We start from the raw sequence: 24,005 nt of genomic DNA on the forward strand, positions 1-24,005 counted from the left end.
CTGCAGGTGGTGTTCAGGTGCAGCTGTGGAGGACCTGGGGCAGGTCCTGAGTCTGCTGCCCTGGGCCCCCCCTGCTGCCCACAAGCCCAGTGCTTACAGCTGCAGCGCTTGTCAACTCAAGTCCCAGAGACACGCTGCTCGCTGCCCACGTGTTACACGCTGAAGCAGGACTCACTCCTGGGAGGAGAGGACCGCGTGCTCGTCCACAGGTGTCAGGCGTGACATCCTATGACGACGTCGGAGAGGACCACAGTGGCTGCATCCCCTCTTCACACGTGATGAGGGCATCACCATGCAGATGATCTGAGTGCACGTGAAAGAAAGAAAACCAGCCACGAGAGCTTCAGAAAAGTTTTTAGCAAATGCTTCTGTCCATTTATTTTCTGTACTCCTTAAAAACAAAACATCACGTTTCATACTGAAGCTCTGAAATACTGTATGTGAAAGAAAGGCACCTCCCACTCATGCTGCAAGCTGGTCCACGTCCTCTCTGCTTCTGTCCGCCAGGTGAGCTTCAATAATTTCTGCAAAGAGATTCCTCTTCAACAGATTATATGCAAGAGGTAAAAGCTGGCCAGCAACTTTATGAAAATACTGAAAAACAAAAGAAGATGACATTAACCAGCGGACGCAGCAGGTAATAAATAGAAAAAGCAGTTGTTGACAAAGCCCACTCCCCACGTGCTGGGTTTCGTCTGCGTGAGAACAGTGAGTTCTGAGACGGCACCTGGCACCGTCCCTGGGGCAGTCGTGCAGCTCTTCAGGACGAAGGGCACTTCTTGAAGGAAACTCAGAAGAAAAGCAGGTAAAAACTGTAAGCGTCCTTATTCCCTCAGATACGATTTATTCACCCCCTCTTGCCCCCAGTACGCTCAGATGCCTTTTCCTTCTCGGCGGCGTGTCCCCACCCGTTAAGACTTCAATCATCACTTCCGTCAGCTGACGCTGTCAGAATAAGGAGCTGAATGTGAGTTTTCACATCGCACTGAGGACTCCGTGTCTTCGGTTCCTTCTCTCCCCACGTGGGCCCCATGTCAGCCTCTGCCCCTGAGGTCGCTGCCTCTGTCTGTCAAGGGCCCAGACGCGCTCCGAGGACAAGGGAGGGCAGCCGCCGTTGGCGCCTGCTGCCTGCCTCACCATCCCTTGTCTTCTCAGGTGCTGCTGGATTCTCAAGACAACCGAGTTTCTGTGAAGCTGGTCAAGCACTATTCTGACCGGTCACTGACTGAATCTGGCTGTTAACCATTCTGATTATTTTTACTGCTAACAACCAACCAACCAGCCCTACACAAGGAAGACAGAGTCCCGAAAGAAGACTCCCCCGACAGCGGCGTCAGCCTGACCCAGTAACTGTCGATCAGACACGCAAATGCTCAGGCCCCAGTGGGAAGGGAACTCGGTGAGGCCCGGGGGGCTGGGGGGTCGGGGGCGCCCGGGGCACCCTGACGCTGGCGGGGCACTGCTCCAGCCCCGCGGCGTCTCCAGGTGACCCTGCACTTCACAGCCTGCAGTCAGCTTCTGGGGTAGAGGCTGACGCAGGAGCCGCCTGCCCGTGTGGCCCTGAGCACCCGGGGCTCTTTCTGTGCCGCAGGTGACACGGTAGGTGAAGGGAGAATTAGGTGGTCTCCACAGCAGGCAGACGGCCTGGGAGGGCCCCGGGTGGCGCGGAGGTGCGGGGAGCACGGCCCACGCTCACACGGCTACTCCCGGGGAGACGGGACTCAGGCCGGGGCAGCCGAGAGCCTGCCGGACCCCCAGCCAGCCGCGGCTCAGCGGCCTCCTGCAACTGCCTCGTACGTTCCTCCTACGTGATGAGCAGGGAGGTCACGGTGAAACAGCCTCTCCTCTATTGTAAAGAATTTCAAGCATATTTACAGCCAGCATTTCCTCGTCATCCAGGAATTCACGCACAAGAACCAACCCCCCCATGGAAAGAGAGGCGGAGCCAGGAAGGCGTGTCCACACCCAGTGAAGGGCACAGCCGTATACGCAGCTAATAAGTCACTTGGGCAAAACATCCGGGTCATTCACCTCAGCCAGAGTACAAGATGAACTTCAAATAAAAAATAATATGCTCACAACATCTGCTTAAAAATCATTTCAAAATGTTCATTTTGAAATTCAAGCTGAATCCATACCCTGCGCATGCTGGACGTGGGGACGGCAACGAGCAGGAGTGCGTGTGTGGGGAGGGGCGGAGGGGGCAGGGTGTGCTCACTCACGTGGGAACCGTGGCAGAAGAGGTCCATCCCCAGCTCCAGCCCCATCCCATAATCGCACTCGTCATTAGCAAACTGCACGTAAGTCATCATTTCCTGAACAGGAGCAAAAGCTTTGAGTCTCTCAGCATCACTGGGGGCCTCCACGATCGTCCTGCAGATTCTCCTGAGACTGGCTGAAAGACCAAGGACACAAGGTTACCTGTAACCACGGTGGCGCAGACGGTGACCTGGCCACTTCCTCGTGACTCTGTCCTAGTGCACCGGATGCCTCCTTGGTTGGCACTATAATTTACAGTGGCCATTCTATGGGTTTTCTACTTACGATTCAAGCATGAAAATGGCTTACTTAACAAAACAGACTTCCTATATTAGCACAGTGGGACCGTTTCCTGATGACGCTGGCTGCAATCAGCAATCACAGCAGCTTCCAGAGGTTCTCCTGGGCTAGTCCAGGGTCCAGACTACGGCCAAACCTGACCCACCTGTTTTTAACTGCCCTCAAGCTAAGAGTGTTTTTCCATTTTTAAATGGCTGGAAAAAACAAAAACAATATGGAGACGGAGGACACGTGCAGCCCACCCCGGGCTCATCCACACTAGGAGTGGGATGAAAACAAATCCAGACAGAGAGTAAAGTTTGCTCGTTTTGCCCCCTCCTACCTTACTTAACAAAACAAAACAAAACCCAGAAAGAGACATACAAGAGACAAGAAATCATTGTAGAATTAAACCTTTACCAGTACTTTTACCAAAGTGGGGGAAGTGCAGCTACGGCCAAGGTGTAATCTGAGGTGAGAACAGAGAAAATTGCTAACAAACATTTATCTAAATAAAAAAAAGCGAGTGGTTTAACATTTCTATCTGGACTTTCAACGTTTTTCTCCCTGCTTTCGGATGCCAGGGTGCGTCAGCTCCCACGAGGCCCATGAGAGGGAAGGCACCGAACGATGCCTAATTAGACTTCCTTTCTGACAAACTGGGAAAATCCGACAACGCAGACGGGCTGTCACTCACTCGGAGCAACAAGACACGTTCCTGGACATGGGGCTGCCCTGCCGGCGGGGACGAGGTTCGGTTACGACATGAACGGTCACGCCTGGAACTCGTGGTGCCGAGTCTCGTGCACGAGGGACTGATGTTACACACCTACTGACACTAACCTCAAACACAGGCTGGCGACAGCGGTGAGCGGCTGCCAGGGCTTGACCTCGGAACGCGAGCTCCCGGCACACACCCTGCGCGTGAGGTCACGGGCTGCGCTCTGGCCCCTGCCCCGTGGCAGGCAGTACTGCACTGGGCAGACAGCAGTGACGTTCACTGGAGGACAGACATGTTCTTCCCCCGGCAACATTCTGCAGCGCGTCACCTCACAGAACCCAAACTGCGAGACTGTGTAAGCAGCCTTCACCATCACTACGCTTCAGTACCTGCTGCTGCTCCGCTCCCGCTGCCACCACCGCCGGCACACCGACACGGAGCCACAGGCTGCGGCACAGGGAAGTCAGGCCGCCAGCTCGGCGATCACGCGACAGTCAGAGCCACATCTCAGGTCCCCACCTCCCAGATGTGAGAATAAGACCTGCTGTGAAGGCCTGGGTGCGGATTAAGTTAACACTGTGTACACATCCCCCGACAGTGTCAACCACGACACGATCCAGTGCTCAATAAATGGTACCCCCCCGGGCCCCGTTACAGTGTTATGTGTAGAGAGCCTTGGGGGAAACTGGTCAGGAGCAGACTTCACTGTGACCCGCTGAGCGCTGTCACCCGTCCACAGACCGCCAGCCACTTACACCTCCTGGCAAACAAAACAGTGAGACACTAGATCCTTAACTATGTCTGCTACCACTTCTCATTCAAAAATAATTAAACCACGGAAGGATCTAATGCTAGAATGTTAGAAAAAAGTACAAGTAGATAAAAGTGACCCTGGACATAAAACCCAGGGCACTGCAATTTAACACCCACCGCGATTGCTATAACAAATGTCCTCCATCTCCCCAACAGGATAGTAAAGCTGCTGCTAAAGCGCGGGGTGGACTGGCTCACAGGGAGGCGGCGAAGACCAGGGTTTGCCCCCGCCCCCAGGACAGAACCCCTCTCCCCTCCAGCCTCAGGGAGGAGGTCCAGGAAGGTCCAGCGTGTGCAGCGCGTGTGCAACAGGCTGCGTGTGTCACCCACCTTGGCATCATACCAAAACAGAAACGTGAAAGTAGTTTTAAGCTGTCTAACCCAACATATCCGAAACAGTATCATTTCTACATATGGTCAACGTAGGAAAAACTTAACGCTGCTGCAGTTTTTACATCGAAGTGAGTTAAAACCAAGCCAGACTACAAGTTCAGCTCCTCCACTGCGGGGCCCACGTGCAGTGCTTTTCCCTGGGAGTCCTCCAGGCGGAGGGCAGCCGGGGCCACAGCTCTGTTCTGAACAAGGGAGGGCCTGCATTTTACGTGCTGCGCAGGGGCACCTCCAGTTCCCTCTCGCTGAGTGCCCCTCACCCCACTGCCCCCAAGCGAGCAGGGTGACGAGAAGGTGGTGCCCTCGGGGGTGCTCAAGTAAAGAGGGGTGGGCAGGGGGAGCTGAGAAGCGATTTCATCCTCTTTTTTCAACGTGGCAATTCATTAGATTTTGTGTAGTTTTTATACTTAACAGATGAAGTAACTCAGCACTGGCTTCTAAAAGCTAAACAGACTTACATACAGATGAAAGACTGCTCACAAAGCACTACACAAACGCGTGCTGTCTCACTATACTGTACGTTGTTCGCTACAATGTCAAAGGTTCAGAAAAAGTCACCTAGACCAGAGGTTCACATTCTTTAAACGTGTAAAAACACTCTGTTTTGAGCGCTATCAGGCAAGCAGTGTGGTAAGCCCTTACGTGCTCGGTTACACCCCAAACACCCCTACGGAGGGTGTTCACCATTACTAACCCTGTGGCGGATGAAGAAGACCACGGTTCAGGGTAGTTCAATAACTTGCTAAGGCAGCACAGCAGCAAACCCAGCTTCAGTTCAGGCTTCACTGACCGTAGAGCCTGAGCCCTTCTTCACTAAGGGGAGGTGACTGTCCCCCAAAAGGCACATGTCCTCACCTACTTCTCAACGTAAGGAAACCTTTCTCCGCATACATTAACGCACATGCACATGTTCATGTGAGAAATACGTTACCATCCGTTTCAGGGAGCTCTCTGTATCCCACATCATTTTTGTCTACTGGGACAACCAAGCCTGCCCCGTGAAAGGTCTTTGTCACGACCTAAATAAAAGGAAAAAACAAAACAAAAAAACCAAATTTAGTCACCGTAAATAGACAAAAACAACAACAGGGGGGAAAAAACCCCCAAAACAAAGCACACACACAAACCCTCAAGACTTCTGCCAAAACGCAACATTCAATGCCCTTTTATTTCAGTAAATTTGGACCCCAGGGCACAAGTTTAATATTATTTCTTTCCTTTAAAATTAGCCAGAAGTCAAGCACTTGAAGTAACTACGACAGCGGAACAGCCGGCTTTTATTAACTGTGTCAGCTGTCTGGAAGTCCGCGCCGTGCGTCCCACTACAGGAAGCAGGGCGCGGTGTCAGTTCCAGCCACGGCCACGGGATCTTCTAGGCAGAGAGCCTGAGGGACTGGGCCCTGCAGGAGAAGGAATGGTTTTTGTCAGCAGGAAGACGTGGAAGGCAGAACTCCTTTCCATCTTGTGAAATTCAGGTCCCCCATTTCTACCTGGAAAATTCAGGCTCGTCAGCAAACTTCCCCAAAGTAGGGCAGTTTCTAGTTTTGTGGTGCCCTTCACGGAGGCAAACAGCATAAACCGGTGAGCTTTTCTCAAGTGTTCATTTTCAAAGACAAACAGAGGTCCAAACACAACCCCCATCATAACCCTTCCAGTCTGCGTTTTCCTCTTACACTAGTGGCATTCTTTCTTAGGTCTTTCCTGAACAAAACATCTGCTTCCAGTATCTCTCTGTGCAGTCCAGTGACATTCCCGAGGGAAGGACGCTCTCAGTTTTAAGGTCCTCGCCCCCAAGTCTCTGTACCAGCTCTCCACCCTCTCGCTGCTTTCACTGTCTTTCATTAAGCAACACAGGGGACAGGTTATTCCAAACAAGTCCCAAGACAACTGCTCACCCCTTGGGAAAAAACAAATGATGTCACAGTTATGTTGTATCTTACTCCTGATACCAAAATAACTTGCAGTTGGATTTCAGGATTAAATGTAAAAATAAAACCATAAAACTACTAGAAGAAAAGGCAAATATTTTATATGATTTTGGGTTGGAGAAGGAAAAGACTTATAGACTTGACTACATTAAAAAAAAAAAAAAAATCAGACTTCCCTGGTGGCGCAGTGGTTAAGAATCCGCCTCACAATGCGGGAGACAAGGGTTCGAGCCCTGGTCTGGGAAGATCCCACATGCCGCAGAGCAACTAAGCCCGTGCGCCACAACTACTGAGCCTGCACTCTAGAGCCCGTGAGCCACAACTACTGAGGCTGCGTGCCGCAACTACTGAAGCCTGCAGGCCTAGAGCCTGTGCTCCGCAACAAGAGAAGCCACCACAATGAGAAGCCCGCGCACCACAACGAAGAGTAGCCCCCGCTCGCCGCAACTAGAGAAAGCCCGTGCACAGCAACAAAGACCCAATGCAGCCAAAGATAAAAAAAATTTTTTTAAACCAAGTAAAAACCAAGAACAAAATTAACACAAATTAAATGATGAAAAACATCTGCAATATATACATATAACAACAAAGTTAATAAAGATGAATGTCTTTAAACTATAAAGCATGTCTTAAAAATAATGGAAAAGACTTAACACCCAAATGAAAACACAAGTAATTCTAACCTGACAGGAAAAGGGGCAAAGTTCAAGCAGTTCACAGAAGAAATATAAATGGCCAGGGGAGAAATGAAAACGATTTAATGTCCTTTACAATCAGAGAAATGCTGATGAAAACAATGGTCGATCATTTTATACTTTTCAGGATGGAAAGACCAAAGGGACTGTTAAGACCAGCACCGGCGAGGGCCCAGGGAAGGGGGCGCACAGCCCTGCAGGTGGGGTGCGAAGGAGTCTAACTCCTGGGGGGGTTCTGCAAACAGAGAAAACACACACACACACACACACACACACACACTTTTTTTTTATACCTGTATAGATTTCTTTTAAAAACCACTTTGGACCTGGCAATACTACATCTAGGAATTTCTTCTAAGGAAATAATCAGGTAAGTGTGCAAGTAAAGGTACGAACGGTTACTTATGGCAGGCTGTCTGCACGTGTGGAGTTTTCGGCAGCCTAAGCCCTGAACGTAAGCGCAGCGCCCTCATGAGGCAGAGCTGCCACGCAGCACGTGGAGTGATGACCGCAGTGCGTTCACAAAGCAGTGCTGACGAGGGACGCAGAAGGGCACGGTGACGGCGCGACTGTCTTCTGCCCGACTCAGGCCGACACCCGACAAAACCACGCCGTGTACGCATTTTCACCGATGAGAAACTGTACTAATTGTCCATAAAGAGCTATCAGTTATTAGTAAAGCATCAGAACCCTAATTTTATTATGAAGAATCAGATTACCAGTTTAGGAAAACCCTGCACAAGGGTGGGTGATGTTGTGAGGCATCAGAACCAGAGGTGGATAGAATGATGGACCCTCATTTTACAGCAACATTAACTCAATGTCGATTTTAAAAGTGCCATCTAGGTATCAGAAAAGGTAAAGTGGCACATAGCCAGTGAGTCAGATGGGGTGAAAGGAATGCTAGCTATGAAAGATGTGAGCTTAGGTCTCAGATCTGTCATGTAAAATTCTGCACGAGGAGCAAAGCCTCTGCAAACCTACTGTGCTTGCCTGCCTGTCGCAGGGGTGGAATGAGCAGCTCACGGGGACTCGGGGCCAAAGCACTATAAGGCACGGCTGGTATAAACACACACATTCCCAGTGTGCTGTGGAGAGCTCCACTATCCTAGAATGCACGTGCTACTGTCACACGTAAGGACCAAGTCACTAACTCACATATACTGGTGGGGCTGAGTTTTTTTCAGGACTAGAAAAATATCTATTCCAGGAAGATCTCACAATAACAATAAACTTATAATAGAAAAGGATCTGGAAGCATTATCACCACATGTTGTCTTTGGGAAGATAAAATCATGGTTGTCTTAGAAGTTCTTTTTTTCTTTGAATTTGTGTTTACCAGCTATTTTTATAAGAAGAACAAATACTAAAAAGAAACCTCATGGGGGGAGGGGGCCAGGACAAACATTCCTATGAAACTTAATCTAATAAATTTAGATTAAGACTCAGATTAGATTAGACTCCTATCTAATTTGTAGTTATGGGGAAGGATTAATGAAATCTCATCTGAAATTACTGTTGATGACAGAATGTGCTGCTGGCAGCTGTTCTGCTCAGAGAAGCTTAGTCTTTAGTCAAGACAAGTTAGGATACGTCACAACGGGGTGAGAAATGCTCCCCTTCCTACCCTATAAGGTGGGAGAGGCTCCCTATGAAAACTAGAAAGGTGAAACGGCAATATGAAATCTTGGAGCAACTGAAAAATGCCCCATTGCAAGGAGTTTCATTCAACTGAACATTTTTAGAAACTGCTTCTGATCTCAAGGACTAAGGAAAGAGTTGATCAGACTGCGATTCCGTGACTACAGCTTATCAGAACATCACCCCTGCAGCTGAGTCGAGATCAGAAAAAGCGCTGAAGTAGGATTTTCAATACCTAAGTAAGCTGACGTACTTAGCCGCCAGCACTCGTTTACTCCGGGTTACCTAGCACTTTACTTGGCCTAGAACGTGCAGACGAAGCAGCCACACACAGGAGACACTGCCGAAGGCCGGCTGCCCTGACTCCGGTGATGGATGCCCTCCTTCCCCAGGGTGATGAGGACAGACTCCTACACGATTCTCATTCACCCCGGGGCAGAATTCTTCTAGCTCCTCTATTTACTTACAAGTGAAAAACCCAAAGGATCCAAAACCCAGAACTATTTGCTGTTTACAAAACCACTCACACTGCAGGCACCAAGGGAAGCGCTGGGCGCTGGGCTCCGTAAGGCAAGGAGAGGGGCCTCCTCATGCACCACTTCCTGGAGAAGTTCACACACCTCAGTGCACACGGCTCTCAAACGCCAGCTGCCTGAGGGGCTGTAACTGTAAGGCACCGTAAGGCAGACCTTTGCACATCTACCCCCAAAACACCTGGCACGAAGTCAACAGACCTTAGCCATTAAAAAAGAAATTCAACGGGGCTTCCCTGGTGGCGCAGTGCTTGAGAGTCTGCCTGCCAATGCAGGGGACACGGGTTCGAGCCCTGGTCTGGGAAGATCCCACATGCCGCAGAGCAGCTAAGCCCATGAGCCACAACTACTGAGCCTGCGCGTCTGGAGCCTGTGCTCTGCAACAAGAGAGGCCGCGATAGTGAGAGGCCCACGCACCGCGATGAAGAGTGGCCCCCGCTCGCCGCAACTGGAGAAAGCCCTCGCACAGAAACAAAGACCCAACACAGTCAATCAGTCAGTCAGTCAGTCAGTCATAAATAAATAAATTTTTTTTTTAAAAAAGAAATTTAAGCAAATATTATGTACAAAGCCACTTTCACTCTTCTTCTACAGGAGAAACTGGTAAATCAAGATTAACGAGCGAGAAGGCCTGGCTGAGTTCTGCACCCGCGGCAAGGGCACTGCGTCACGTGACCCAGCCTGGCCGACAACCTGCAGGACCTCCCAGGCCAGATCCTGGACAACCTCCGAGGGAGCCCCGCAAGGGCAGCGTCCAGCTCTCCCCAGGACAGGGCAGCGAGAGATGGAGAGAAGGTGCAGGTGGGAAGGAACCAAGAGAGGAAAACCCCCTATTAAAACAGCAAAAGAGTCAGAGACTAACAGACGTAAATCATACTTTCTTATCTCTCTGTTTCATCTTCACGGTTCTCTGTTCCAGTGAGAACCCCAGTTCTCTGGCTGCTTCTGTGAGTTTCTCATCTATGGTTTTCAAGAGACTAGTTTTCTTTTTATCTGTTACTTCTTTAAGTTTTTTCATCAAAAATAATCTGAAAAAGAAGTAAAAGCCCTCATTAGTATGCAGGCCACTGTACTAAGCACACAGACCTTGGGAAGTTACGGGGACAGACATCAAACTCCATGCAAGGGAAAGACTGCAGAACCACCACCAGAGCCCCCCAGAATCCCGAACAGGTTCTTCAAGCAAGAGAAAAGCACTATTAATAAACAGCTGCCAGTCACAGAAACAGCAAACAAGATTTGTCTGTATTATCTCTGGAATGTCTACAACAAAGACATACAGTATTAACAAAATGAGGTTAAGCTAAGTTCCTGTCCATCGCTTGATGCTAAGATCCGGCAAACCGCCTTGGAGAAGTCTGACGTAACAGAAGAAAAGAGTGTGGAGACACCAAAAAGGATTTTCTCCTTTTAAAGAGCCAGAGGACGTTTAGAATACTTAAGCATCAGCAGATTCTTTTCAATGTTACCTTCAAATGTGCATTAAGATAAATTTTAAAAACATAAAAGGAAAGCAAAACTATTTTATAAGCTGATACAAAAGCACAATTCAAAATATTTTTTAAAGGTATGTGAATAGTACAACCTATTATTGCCAGTTACGGAAATAATTTTATGTTAAGAATGCTGCAGAGGGTGTGGAAAAAAGGGAACCCTCTTACACTGTTGGTGGGAATGCAAACTGGTACAGCCACTGTGGAAAACAGCATGGAGGTTCCTTTAAAAACTAAAATGAGGGTCACGAGATGATCCAGCAATCCCACTCCTGGGCACATGTCTGGAGAAAACCCTAATTCGAAAAGATACATGCACCCTTATGTTCACTGCAGCACTATTTACAATAGCCAGGACGTGGAAGCAACCTAAAAGTCCACTGACACAGGAATGGCTAAAGAATATTACTCGGCTATAAAAGAACGAAATAATGCCATTTGCAGCACATGGATGGACCTAGAGATTGTCATACTGAGTGAACTAAGTCAGATAGAGAAAGACAAATATCATATATCACTTATATGTGGAATCTAAAAAGGTACAAATGAACCTATCTACAAAACAGGAACAGAGTTAGATGTAGAAAACAAACTTATGGTTACCAGGGGGTAAGGGGGAGGGATAAATTGGGACATTGGGACTGACATATACACACTACTATATACAAAATAGATAACTAAGAAGGCCCTACTGTATAGCACAGGGAACTCTACTCAGTACTCTGTAATGGCCTATATGGGAGAAGAATCTACAAAGGAGCGGATATATGTATATGTGTAACTGATTTACTTTGCTGTACACCTGAAACTAACACAACATTGTAAATCAACTATACTCCAATAAAAATTAAAAAAAAAAAAAAAGACTTTTGCCATCAGAGCAAGAGTGAAAGGAAGAGCTGGAAACAGTGCCCAGCTGGACACAGTTGGTCCCCTTCCTGCACCACTACCAGGCTCCCAGGAGGAAACCCGCTCCTGCCCACCACTAACGTTCAGCAGTTTGCTATGGGCTGGGCGCTGTGGGTGCTATTCTGATCCCCGTTTTACAGATCAGGAAACTGAGGCACAGAGGATAATCAACTTACCCAAGTTGACAGAATTAGTGCGCGTGGATTAAAGTGCCACAGAAGCTAAGACCACCAAAATCACGGTCTCATGATTACAGCACAGCATCACAGTAAACCTCACCTTCAACCTCACCAGCCGCGTATCAAGAGGCTCTGTCTACGACAACCATATGAAGCACACCGGCGACGCCAGGGCCCCGGGGCTGCTGTCCTCACTGTGCTGTTCTCTGTCCACAGCACCCTTCCTCCCGGGAGGCTCTCGCCTTCATCAGGCCCACGGGAAACACCCGCTCAGAAGACGTCCACCTCTCCTGACGGCCCTCGGTACTGGTCTTCTCTTCCTTACTACATTATAGGACCACTTCCTTCCCAGTTTATTAAGCTTTTGTCTCTCAGGTTCAAACCTGCTCTCCAATACTCTGCTGCAGTGTGCACACGGAAACAGCCAGAACGTTCTGTGCTGTCCCATTAAACCTAATGGGAGACTGTGAGCCTTGAGTGAGTCCTGCAGTCTGGGTCATGCAGAAAACACTGGCTCACTAAGTTATGCACATCTCCCAAAGACCGACCCCTTTCACTGTATCTGATTTACTCCATTCTATCACAATATGAAAAAACCACATTTGTTAATAGTACCACCAACCTCGTTAGCGAAGTCTTCAGAAGGTGAAAAGCTGTCAAGCTCACAAGGGTGGTCACAACTGACCCCAATTCTAACGTTTGCTTTTGAAATCTTAAATTTTAACACTGGCAACAAACACAGTCAGCTGTTTTCACCGGTTCGTTTGAGACAACGCCGGCCAAACACTCCTGTCAGTAGCCAGTGTCTGCCAGTCTCTCTTCAGCAAAGTGGAAGAAAGCTGGGCTCACAACTCGGCCTCACAAGACCTTTTTCCTCGAGACAAACCCTAACACCTAAGTGTGCGGAAGTGCCTTTTCCGTACCTCCCCTCCCGTCACACAGGACGTTAAGAAGACACGTGCCCAGCGGCAGGGATCCGATCCGCCTTTACTGTCATCACGGACCTCCGCAGTGACACCCGCGTCCCGTCCCAGCTGTGATAACCCACCAGGCCCACTGCCCCGACCCCGTCGCGGCGCCAGCAGGGCTTCCCGCCTCCACCTTTGTGCTGTTGGTGTGAGAACGACTGTCATCACCCAGAGTTTGCAGCTCACAGGCCTCCTGGGAAGTGGGCAGGCACCCCTGGGGGGCCACACCCCACTGTTTGATAGCTGCTGTTAATGGTTTTAAACGAGACTACACGTCAGAACCTCCTGGGTTCCTGGTTGAAAGTGCCCAGGACAGCAACGCAGGGTGGCAGAGAATACTGGGGGGTGCCGACAAGAGGAAAAGAGACTATTTAGCAGCGCGTCTCGACCCAAGCGCTGATACCCTGCCTGCACGTGCTCTTGTACTACGCACCAAGTGTTTTAAGTGGTCTTTGGGCCCGTACAAAGGAAGCGTTCATTAAATGTTCGTTAAAGTGAATGTTCATTCACTTACAACGTTCATTTGAAATGAATTTTTTAAACTTAAGAATTAAAATTATAGATGTACAGGTTTGAGATTTCTACGTATATCCACACTTAGATACGCCTGGAACATGTATTTTTAAAGAACGTTCCCGAGTCCTGCTCTAGACATGCAGAAGTGGAGCTGAGGTGAAGCTCTTAACCACAGGCCTGGGAACCTTCCGTGTGTAGTCAGGTTTGAAACCATTAACTAAACAGCAGTGGTCCAATAGTGGTCTGTGGACCCCAGGGACCCCTGAGACCTTTTAGGAGGTATGTGAGGTCCAAACTATTGCTACAATTATTTTAGGAAAAAGAACAGAATAAAAAGAAAATCATTCCTAATTTTGTTGTCCAAAGGTAAGTATTTTAAAACTTTCAATCTATCTAGATCCATGTGCATTAGAGGATGTGAAAAGGGAACCTGTTCCACACTGTTCTGTTATTTGACCTCTTCACATAATGTATCAACTCCTTCCCAAAACAACGGATCAATATCCTGGTGTTACACTTTATGGACATTTTCTATTTAGTTACCTAATTTTCTCTAACTGCTGGATATGTATGTTTTTTCTAATTTTTCCTTTTTATAAATAATCTGAAATATACACAGATATTTATGTGTACCCATCCAAAATTTCTTCAGATAAATAGCTAGAAATGGAATCACTGATTTAAGGTATAGCATATTAGCTGGCAATGTTCATTATCTGTTAAGAAATCTTTGAAAAAATATTTAAACAACCTTATTCCAACTGCTTTCCACAAACGTCTTACCAATTAACACATGTCAGAAAGGTTTCTTCTACCCTAACCATCCTTGGGTATTACCATTCTTTAATCTTTACTCATCTCTGCTAGATGAATTTGCATTTCTTTGGCTACTATTAAATCTTACACAAAGAGAACTAGTTTCCCTGGGCATAAAAATAATTTGTGTATAACAAACGGTCTGCCTTAAAAGACATTACTGAGGCTGATATAGAAATTGTTTTGATTAGCTGATTTAAGTAAAGTCTCAAAAAAGTATACTATATATACTGTAACACTTGAAAGTATTATAACCTTTTTACCTTTATGTTTGAGATAAATTATTGGAGGTGCAAAACATTTTTTGTGTGAAATAGCATTAGGTACTCAAATATACTCACTTGCTGGTCTTCACCTAAGTTATAAATCACCAATGTATTTTTGTTTTCTATTTCCTTTTCTGTATTCTCCAATAAGCTAAAAAAATACCAGAACGATCTTGCATTATTTTTGATAACAACTGTATCTTTCTTTTTTTTTTTTTGTAAGACCACTAGGACTAATGAAAACTTAGTTGTTTTTGCTGTCAGAGTGTTTGTGGAATGATTCACCGAGCACAAGGCAGGTGCTGTGCACAAGAAAAAGCCTCTGCCCTCATGAACTTACACATTAGTGCAAGAGACAGACAATAAGGAAATAACTATAGTTGTTTCCAATAAAGACAGCACCAATTTAAATTCAACAATAAATCTGAAGGGTGTAAAGAACTATAAATTATAGACAGCAAGCAACGTTTTCTATAAATTTCAGTTATCAGAAGAGAAAAAAGAGCCTTTCTGGGACATCTCCCACGCCCTTTAGATACACCAGTATGCACACAGCAGCCCAGCAGGTGCACTGATCTACTTAGTTTCAGTTCTGTTTACTGCAAATTTGTGCTATTAAATCACAGGGAATGAAAGTCTTCTTAAAAAGTAGGGTAGGGACTTCCCTAGTGGCACAGTGGTTAAGAATCCGCTTGCCAGTGCAGGGGACACGGGTTCAAGCCCTGGTCCGGGAAGATTCCACATGCCGCGAAGCAACTAAGCCCATGCGCCACAACTACTGAGCCTGCGCTCTAGAGCCCATGAGCCACAACTACTGAAGCCTGCATGCCACAACTACTGAGCCTGCGCTCTAGAGCCCGCGAGCCACAACTACTTAAGCCTATGTGCCACAACTACTGAAGCCCACACTCCACAACTAATGAGCCTGCACGCCCCAACTACTTAAGCCCACATGCCACAACTACTTAAGCCCCGTGTGCCACAACTACTTAAGCCCGCACGCCACAACTACTGAGCCTGCGCTCTAGAGCCCGTGAGCCACAACTACTGAAGCCTGCACACCTAGAGCCCGTGCTCCACAACAAGAGAAGCCACCGCAGTGAAGAGTAGCCCCCACTTGACACAACTGGAGAAAGCCTGCGTGCAGCAAGGAAGACCCAACACAGCCAAAAACAAATCAATCAATCAAGTAATTAAAAAAAAAAAGGGTAAAGAGGTCACGCAAAACATGGTCTACTTATTTTGCCCAAGGTGATGAAGATGCTTTCTTCATTTTATTAGCGTGTCCACGGCCCAGCTGCTGCGGCGGCTCCGGATGGTGTCTGTGTCCGCGCACCGCGGGCGGCTCCCTGGCTGGGCTCTGAGCCGCCCCGGCGCTGCGGCACCACCCGCCCTGCGCTTCAGCTCGCGCTGCGGGCGGGGCCGATGCCCCACCCGGCTGCAGACGCGGGGCCCTGACCTCGTGGGGGGCGGGTGTGGAGGTCCAGCTCCGGCCCCACCCGCGCACGCAGAGGTCTCCGCCTCCCGGGTGGAGGGGCGGCGGGCAGGGCCCCCCTCTCACCGGCGCAGGTCCTGGCAGACAACGCGGTCCCGGAGCACTCGTGCGGCCGCAGCTGGCGCTCCGGCGGGGAGCCCCCTGCGATGTGCCGACCGTGGCTTCACCGCGCTCAACCTTCCGTCTCAACCACATACCACGGGTTCTCGGAACGAACTCTTCGAGACTGTGTTTGACCTAAGATGCCTAAAAAATCTTTTGAGTTTGCCATGGGACAAACAAGGTCAAGATTGAGTAGTATTTTCATTAAATAATTAGTTATAAAAGAGGTCTGTTTGGCGAAAAGTTGAAGTGTGGATAAGATGCCTGCAAAAGTCATGTAAATGATCTCCAGGTATCTAGAAATTTTTGGTTACCTCATTTGCCCTCAAAGACGGACTGATACAGTACAAAAACTGTAAACCAATATAAATAGGAGACATACTGAAATAAAACATTTTCTTACTTGACTGCAGCAAACACATTATCTCCATTTTGAACAATTATACAATTTTTCTTTGCTTCATTTGTACCGACAAATACAGGAAGTTCATCAGGCGAATCCCTGTTTAAGCAAAAGATATTAAAAATTTAGCTGCCCATAATTTGTATTATCAGAAAAGTAGAATTTTAGGTCTATAAACAACAAATTATATCTGCATGTTTTAAAAAATTGCCAATGAATTTGCCAGGTTTAAGCTCTAGGTTTCTTAGGAATATGTATGACAAATCTTATTTATATAAATAACAGAACATAAAATTAAGATTCTTAGGACCTAGTTATTTTTATACCTGAATACAAAGAAAGAGGTAATAAAGCTTGTCAAAAGAAGGCGAAATTATACACAATCATCTCTATCCCAATTTAACAGTCTGTGAAAAAAAGAAAGGTGGAAAAACCAAAAGAAACAGGGCAGAAAGGATCATAAAACACTGGCAGTGAAAGGAGCGGGTTCACATCTATAACCAAATCCCCTCGCTCTACGACTGAGGAAACCGACAGAGAGACGAAGCGACTCGGCCGAGGCCCCGGTGAGGCGGCAGGCAGCCCGCAGACCCAGGCGCCCCGCTCCCAGCCCCGCGCGTCCGCGGCTCCCTGTCACCCCCGCACCTCCTCCACGCCCTCTTCTCCTCGCCTGCCAGCGACAGCGCCCCCAGAGGGGGAGCCACCCCCCACCCCCAGCTCCACTTCTAACAGCCCAAGCTTCCTGCATGCATCGTTTCACCCTCCCTCCGAACGTTCCCGTTAGGCGTGTCTCATGATCACAGGACAGGAAACTGAGTCGCAGAAAGTCACAGGCGCTAGAAGGCAGGCACGGGGTCAGCCAGGTAATAAGTAGGAGGACCAGCCTGCCTGCAAAGCGCGTTCTTAAGTCTATGGCCCCTGGAAGCACAGGGCCAACTTAAGTCACAGCAGCTGCTCTAAATTACCTTTCCTAAGCTAAAAGAGCTTTTCTGAACTCAAAAGGAAAAAAAAAGTTTATAACTACAGAGGAAAAGCTGGAGAGGTTCAGCCTAACGAGTTCACCCATCCCAGGTTAGGTTAGTAGGTTAGAACCGCAGACAGCCTGTGTACCCACCAGGAGAGGGTACACGTCCTTCACCTTGGGTGAAGCCAGTGAACATCTGCTTACACTCGTTACAGGGACAGTAGCTGTATTTTAGGAGAAGAAAAGACCCTTTACCTGAAATACCCCATGTGGAACTCAGTTTTACAATCTCCAATAATAATGGTCTGGAACTCAGGAGGATCATAGTAAAATCTCCAGTGAAGGTTAAAATTCAAGCTTGCTGACTTTTTCTTCATTTTATGTTTTCCGGCAAGGATATCATAAGGACCCACTAATCGAAGTCCAAGGCTCGCAGAAAGCGAATCTATAAATTAAATATGTTTATTTAGACAGTGCCTTTCTGGAGGCAGATAGGAAATACTGCCTTTCATTCAGAAAATATTTCTAAGCAGTTGTCTTAAAAAAGAGCTTCTAAAGGAAAAGAAAGAAGTCTTTAGTTACATGTGAAGATGTTAGTTGTAAATACTCAATGGAAAAGAAATCAGAGCAATGAAGATGTGGCACTTACATTTAGGATTTCCTCTTAACTTTACCACTGATGACATTTCAAACATTCCTGCTGTTTCTTATTTTGGCCAAAACAAGACTGTTTTGTGTTCCTATGCGCTGCAAACCTCTACCTTGTCTCATTACTATGTTGCTGTCGGCCTCAAATATTTGTAGCACATCCAGACCAAGGGAGAGGCAACAGACAGCACATGAGGACGAAAAATTTAACTAAAAATGTGTTTAATGAAAGTATTTCCTTCCCCTTCCCTCCACCTCAGCTAATTATCACTCTCGACTCGTTGCCTCCTTGACCATCCATCTGGCTCACCCTAATCTTGGATGAGCCCAGCTTCTTTTTCCATCCACAGATCAGTCATCAAGTCTGTTCAAATGTACACGTTTACAGCATCAGATGGGCCCTCGTGCTTCTCTAAGAGGGAGGCAAGCACTTCAGGCAGGACCTGGATATGCAAGGAGGTGAGGATGGAGAGAGGAAGAAAATTCTTGCAAGAGGTAACAATGTGAAAAAAAGGCATGGGGACAGTTTAATTTCTCCCCTCTACAAACAGATATAAATATATAGATGTTTTAAAGGGAGATCATGCCATTTTGTAGTGTTTTTTTGTTCTTCATCCTGTCCTCATTTAAATCTTCTGAATAGTTTCCCATGCTACTAAATGCTTCTTTAATGTGTCTACTCTACCACTGCTAGGCACTTACTGTTTCTTTTTTATTCTAAACAATGCTTCAGTGAAGATCTTTGCTAACACATGTTTGTGCACATCCATGAGTACTTTTAGAGAAGTTGCTGCACGGTTGCAGTGTTCTGATATACTGCCAAAATTCAGTTATCTCCCAGTACACATTTTCGTCAGCAGTCTCTGGGACTGCTTCCCCCCACCTCATGTGAAGACATTTAAACAGTACAAAAGGGTAACAATGAAAAGTAACTGTTACAACATTATCAGTTTTTAGTGTACCTTTTCAGAGATAGTATACGCACATAGGAAGTATGTAGGGATCTGTGTGTGTGTGTGTGTGTGTGTGTGTGTGTGTGTGTGTGTGTATTCTTGACCTAAAAATACTAACGGTAGGATATGCTACACACTCTCCTTTTTTCGTTTGAAATATTCCAGGCATGATACTTTGTCATCGCTTAAAACTCTGCCTGAGGGCTTCCCTGGTGGCGCAGTGATTGAGAATCTACCTGCTAATGCAGGGGACACGGGTTCGAGCCCTGGTCTGGGAAGATCCCACATGCCGCCGAGCAGCTGGGCCCGTGAGCCACAACTACTGAGCCTGCGCGTCTGGAGCCTGTGCTCCGCAACAAGAGAGGCCGCGATAGTGAGAGGCCCGCGCACCGCGATGAAGAGTGGCCCCCACTCGCCGCAACTAGAGAAAGCCCTCGCACAGAAACGAAGACCCAACACAGCCATAAATAAATAAATAAATTTTAAAAAAAAAGGAAGAAAAACTCTGCCTGATTCTTTTAAAACTATATATGTCCACTGAAAGATGTGTAACTGATGAGCATTTAAGCCATTTTCTGCTTTCTGTTTCAGTATCATTTAACATAGTTTGGGTTCACCTAACCCTTACGACAAGTTCCTAGGAGCTGCACTGCTAAGTCACACTAAAAGTCCTGGAACACACAGAAGTATATGCTTGTTTTCTTTCAAACTCTCATCAAAGCATGTTGTGGAATGATGTACCTTTGCTAGTATAGCATTTTATTTCTCTCATTTGAAACACCTTTGGAAAAGTTCCTTTTCCATGAACTGTTTAGCTCCTGGGTCCAGTTTCCTACTGTCTTTTCCACTGGCAGAAGCCAGAGAAAGATTCTGGAGCAACTCACCAGCTGGCTGTTCAGGAGCAAGTCCTTCACAGAACCTCCAGAAGTGATAGAAATCTTCAGGCAGAGAAAGCCTGTAATGACTTTCTACTTCTTTTCGAAGGTCACTGGGCACGTCAGCTTCACAGCATTTACCCTTCTTCACGGCGACTGCTTTTTCACACTGAAAATCCGCACACAAAACTTTGTTTCTCCCAAAGTAATTTCAGCAACTTGGACTGCTTAATTATATTGCTCATTTTTGTTCTCCCCAACTCTATGTGTTTCCTTTAAAACTCTATAAATGGTATTTGAGTAAAGTCTGGGGATTCTTTTGGGTGAGGAAAAAAAGGAAAGAACAGTTTATAATACATAGGTGTCAAGAGGGACACACACAGCAACTCTTTAAACATATTTCCCTAAGAAAATGGAAATGCAGAAAACAAAAAACCAAAAAGTATAAAAGAAAAGAAAAGGTAAACAGCAGGAAAAGAGGAATAAGAAAATGGCAGGTTTTGCCCTGTTTTGGTAAACAGGATGTCATCATGCCTTTCCTTTAAATAGACTCAGTGACCACACCAGAAGCAAATTGACAGAAATAACTGGACGCAAGGGGATTTACCGGTTAAAACAATGCTTTCAGAAAAGGTCATTTAAGGCCAGACCAGGTTGTAAAACTCCGCTCCAGCAGCTCTGCAGTACAGGTTCATTCTGTACGTACGCTAGGCTTTAGGATGCTTATGACATCTGTGACCTGTTCCCACAAAGACAAAACCTTGGCTGGAGGGCACGCATCTTCAGTCTTGGGAGCGGCCGTGCGTGTTGTTCTTTCTGGGAACCTGGATCCTTTCCTTCCTGCCTTTTCTTCCCATCTACCAGTACATCAGTGCTGCCCAACCCGGAGGTATTCTGCCCCCAAGGGGACACGTTGAGCAGTATCTGGAGACCTTGTCGGTTGTACAAACTTGGGTGTGCGTGTGTGTGCTGCTGGCGTTCAGTGGGCAGAGGCCAGGGCTGCTGCTAACATCCTACAGTGCACAGGAGAGGCCCCTTAACAAACACCTATCTGGCCCCGATGTCCACAGGGGTCACGACTGAGAAATTCTAACCTGATGTTTCTCATATTTACATTCTTCCAGCAGGCTCAAGTTTGTTGATGTTATTTTGGGTATCGTTCAAAGTCTGCAAAGTGTATTTATGAACCAGATGACATATACAAGAATGTTCTTGATGGCATTGTTTTACGAGTGGAAAACAGGACAAATGAAAATGCCTATTGCCAGGAGAATGGTTACAGGACTTTCAAACAATGGAATGTTACGCTTAGTGAAAAGGAAATAGAGCCACACACAGTATGGATCAATCTTAATAATATAATGCTGCATGAAGAAAAAAGTCCCTGAAGATTATATGCAGCATGATAGCCTTTTTATGAAGTTCCAAAAATACTGTTCAGGCATAAACTCATGGGTGATAAAGCCATAAAAAGAAGACAGAGGAAAACAAACAGTTCAGGATCGTAGCTACACCGAATGGAGTCGACAGGAAGGAGTTAGGCAGAAAGGACAGGTGAGCAACGTGAAGATGGAGAGCCACGGTCAGCCTTTCAGTGCTTGGCCTGGGCAATGGCCTCACAGGTGTCTGTCCTGTTACTAAACAAATAAGGTAAAACAGGACCATGACCAAGAATAACAGTGTATCACGCCAAGGATTATAACATGTCTATCTGAGGTCATAAAAAATTAAATTGAACAAAAAGGCTGTTCAAATATGGATCCAAAAATTGATGGTGATAATAGCAAACAGTAATAAACATAACAGTAAAAACAATAAGTAATAACTACTTGTTATGCACTTACGACGGTGCCAAGCCACTGTGCTAAACTCCTTCTATGGATTAACTCATTTAGTCCTCAGAAGTTCCTTATGAGCTAGATTCTATTATCCACATTCCACAGACAAAGAAACTGAGGTTAGGTGACTTCCCCTGGGCCCCTAACTAGAAAGTGGGAGAACAGGCATTTAACCCCAGGTGGGCTGGCCCTCCAGCAGATCCAACCACTTCATGCTGTCTCTCCAACTGCAAACACACAACAGCAGGAGCATGTCACGTCCTGACCCAGCCTCCTCTCTGTGTGTACGCCCGCCTTTGGTGAGACTTCCAAAGACTGGCTCAAACTTAAGATGTTAGAAAGAACAGCCTTAAATCTACCTTGCTGAAAGGCAGTGATGCATAATGGTTAGGCTGCCCTGGTTGATTCTTGACTCTTCCCATTTCCAGCTCTGTCACCTTGGGCAAGTTACCTAACCTCTCTGTGCCGTTCTCTCAACTACAAAAAAAGGCCCATGTAGTACCTCTATCATAGGGTTGTTACAAAGAATAAATTATTTGTAAAAATACACAGAACAGTGCTAGCACAGAATACATAAATGCTGGCTATTACTGTTGGCCATAGTCTCTGTAGACGCATAGTAATTTTTGATGCTTTATCTCTAAGACTAACACTCTGTCAAAGTAGTTCATTGCTCCTGCCTGAGCTCACACGCTAGCTGCATCCCCAAATCCCTAATAACTAGAATTTAGGATGCCTGTGCCCTTCAGGGACTGCCCTTATCCTTTACCCTTTTGTTCCTGGAGAGCGGGACCGGGGTAAAGAACGCGGCCCTCCTGCACCGTCTCACCCCACCCAGCTGACAGCGCAGCCAGAAGGAGTTTTGGAAACCTCGACTTCTTTCCTGCCTGACTCCCTGCTGCTCTTGCAGTGGTGACAGGACGTGTGAGGTCGCAGGAAAGCCTGAGCCGACGCCCCTCCGTGGTCAGCGCCCCTCCGTCCCCAGCCCGGCCTCCCCGCGGCCGAGCTCGGCGCTGCGCCCGGCCATCCCTCCGCCGCGTCTCCCGCCTTCGGGGACGCCCTCCTTCCGGGGCGTCCGCGACTCTTTCTACACTCGGCGGGGCCGGCCGGACCAGAGGGCTGAGTCAACCCGCCCCCCGGGTGAGGGCCCCTGACTGCGCCAACCCGGCCCCGGGGGAACCCCGGGCTGTAACCCGCCCCGGGCCCGCCCCCGGGGGACGCAGGGACGCGAGGCGCCGCTCTCCGCTCCGGCTGGGGGCAAACGCGCCGCGCCGCCCTCGGACCCGCGGCCGCCCTCGGACCTCCGCGCGGTACCTGCGGCCCATCCCCGCCGGGCCTGCGCTTCCCGCCACCGCCCACCATCCTGTAGCCGCTGCTGGAAGAATCCCGTCCCGCCGAGAGCCCGAGCGCCGCCGACTGCTTCCGGTTCAAGGGCGACCAATCGCCTCTCCGCGCCGCGGCGCACACAAATATAGGGAAGGCCCCGCCCCCAGAACAGAGCGCGCGGCCGAGGCCCCGCCCACCCGGCCCGCCGGGCAGGTGTGCCCTCCGTCCGCGCGTGCGCATCCCGCGGGCTGATCCGCCTGAGCTTCTCCAGGGGCACATGGACCCCGGCCCAGACTCGGACACTGCGGAGGTCTGCTTCCTCCCCAGGCCTTCACTGGGGCAAGGCCGGTGCTCCTTCGTCTGTATTTGTTTAAAAGATTCCTCTTTCTGTCCCTCCGCTACCGCGTTTTTCTTGCCCAGCACTGATTCATCTTCAATGGTTTGGAATCACACAATTTCTGTCCACCCAAGCTTTTGTTTTACTTCACTGAGTCGGTCTTAAATAAGATCCTCTTGAGATTTGAATCTTTGACAGGTATTCTTTTTTGTTAATAAAAGTTTGTAAGACAAACTAAAGTCTGCCTAGAATTAAGCTACAGTGTGTCCATAGATTTGTATAAGATTGTTGACCTTGCTAGGGGAAAAGATAATATTTCTTTGGTTTTTTTTTTTTTTTTTTTTTTTTGCCAAATTTGGGGTAATACAATTATCACCACCATACTTTAAAATAGATATTTTTGTTGGTGATGGTGCTGGTGGACTTCTGAAGGAAAATTCTCTATATGAAAACGGGAATTGACAAGTAAAATCAGTGAAATGTTTAAGATCGCATAGTTGAAGGCTATCAGACTCAATAAAACGCTAAAATAGAAAAGGATGCTAATCACAGTACAGACTGAGAAAACACACACTGCAAAAATAGTAGCTACCAAACGAATATCTTTTTTAGAGCTAAAAGTCACTGGGATTACTATTTAGGGTTAGACTGTTAGTAA

At 47.5% G+C, this 24,005-nt stretch overlaps 1 protein-coding gene and 1 long non-coding RNA gene across 4 annotated transcripts; one reads left to right on the top strand and one right to left on the bottom strand.

The window, feature by feature from the left end:
• Positions 1 to 347: 347 nt before the first annotated feature.
• On the bottom strand, positions 348 to 23,140 carry HPF1 (histone PARylation factor 1). Of its 3 annotated transcripts, XM_082402134.1 has the most exons (9): positions 22,986 to 23,111; positions 22,454 to 22,575; positions 19,856 to 20,015; positions 17,626 to 17,815; positions 16,407 to 16,505; positions 10,137 to 10,287; positions 5,394 to 5,481; positions 2,223 to 2,395; positions 348 to 594 (listed from the first exon to the last, which is right to left on the bottom strand). In XM_082402134.1, the coding sequence occupies exons 1-9, from the start codon at positions 23,044 to 23,046 to the stop codon at positions 463 to 465; spliced, it is 1,176 nt and encodes a 391-aa protein (XP_082258260.1). In that variant the 5' UTR covers positions 23,047 to 23,111; the 3' UTR covers positions 348 to 462. The 3 variants fall into 3 exon arrangements, with proteins under 3 accessions (XP_082258260.1, XP_082258261.1, XP_082258262.1); XM_082402135.1 differs by lacking the exon at positions 22,454 to 22,575 and having other exon boundaries at positions 22,999 to 23,140; XM_082402136.1 differs by lacking the exons at positions 10,137 to 10,287; positions 16,407 to 16,505; positions 17,626 to 17,815; positions 19,856 to 20,015; positions 22,454 to 22,575 and having other exon boundaries at positions 22,999 to 23,111.
• LOC309633391 lies at positions 2,402 to 5,212 on the top strand. Its single transcript, XR_014247492.1, has 2 exons — positions 2,402 to 3,012; positions 3,123 to 5,212. It is a non-coding gene; the product is annotated as an uncharacterized lncRNA (long non-coding RNA).
• Positions 23,141 to 24,005: the final 865 nt, after the last annotated feature.

Source organism: Balaenoptera borealis (genome assembly GCF_965194805.1).
Source record: "Balaenoptera borealis genome assembly, chromosome: 8".
NCBI lineage: Eukaryota > Metazoa > Chordata > Mammalia > Artiodactyla > Balaenopteridae > Balaenoptera > Balaenoptera borealis.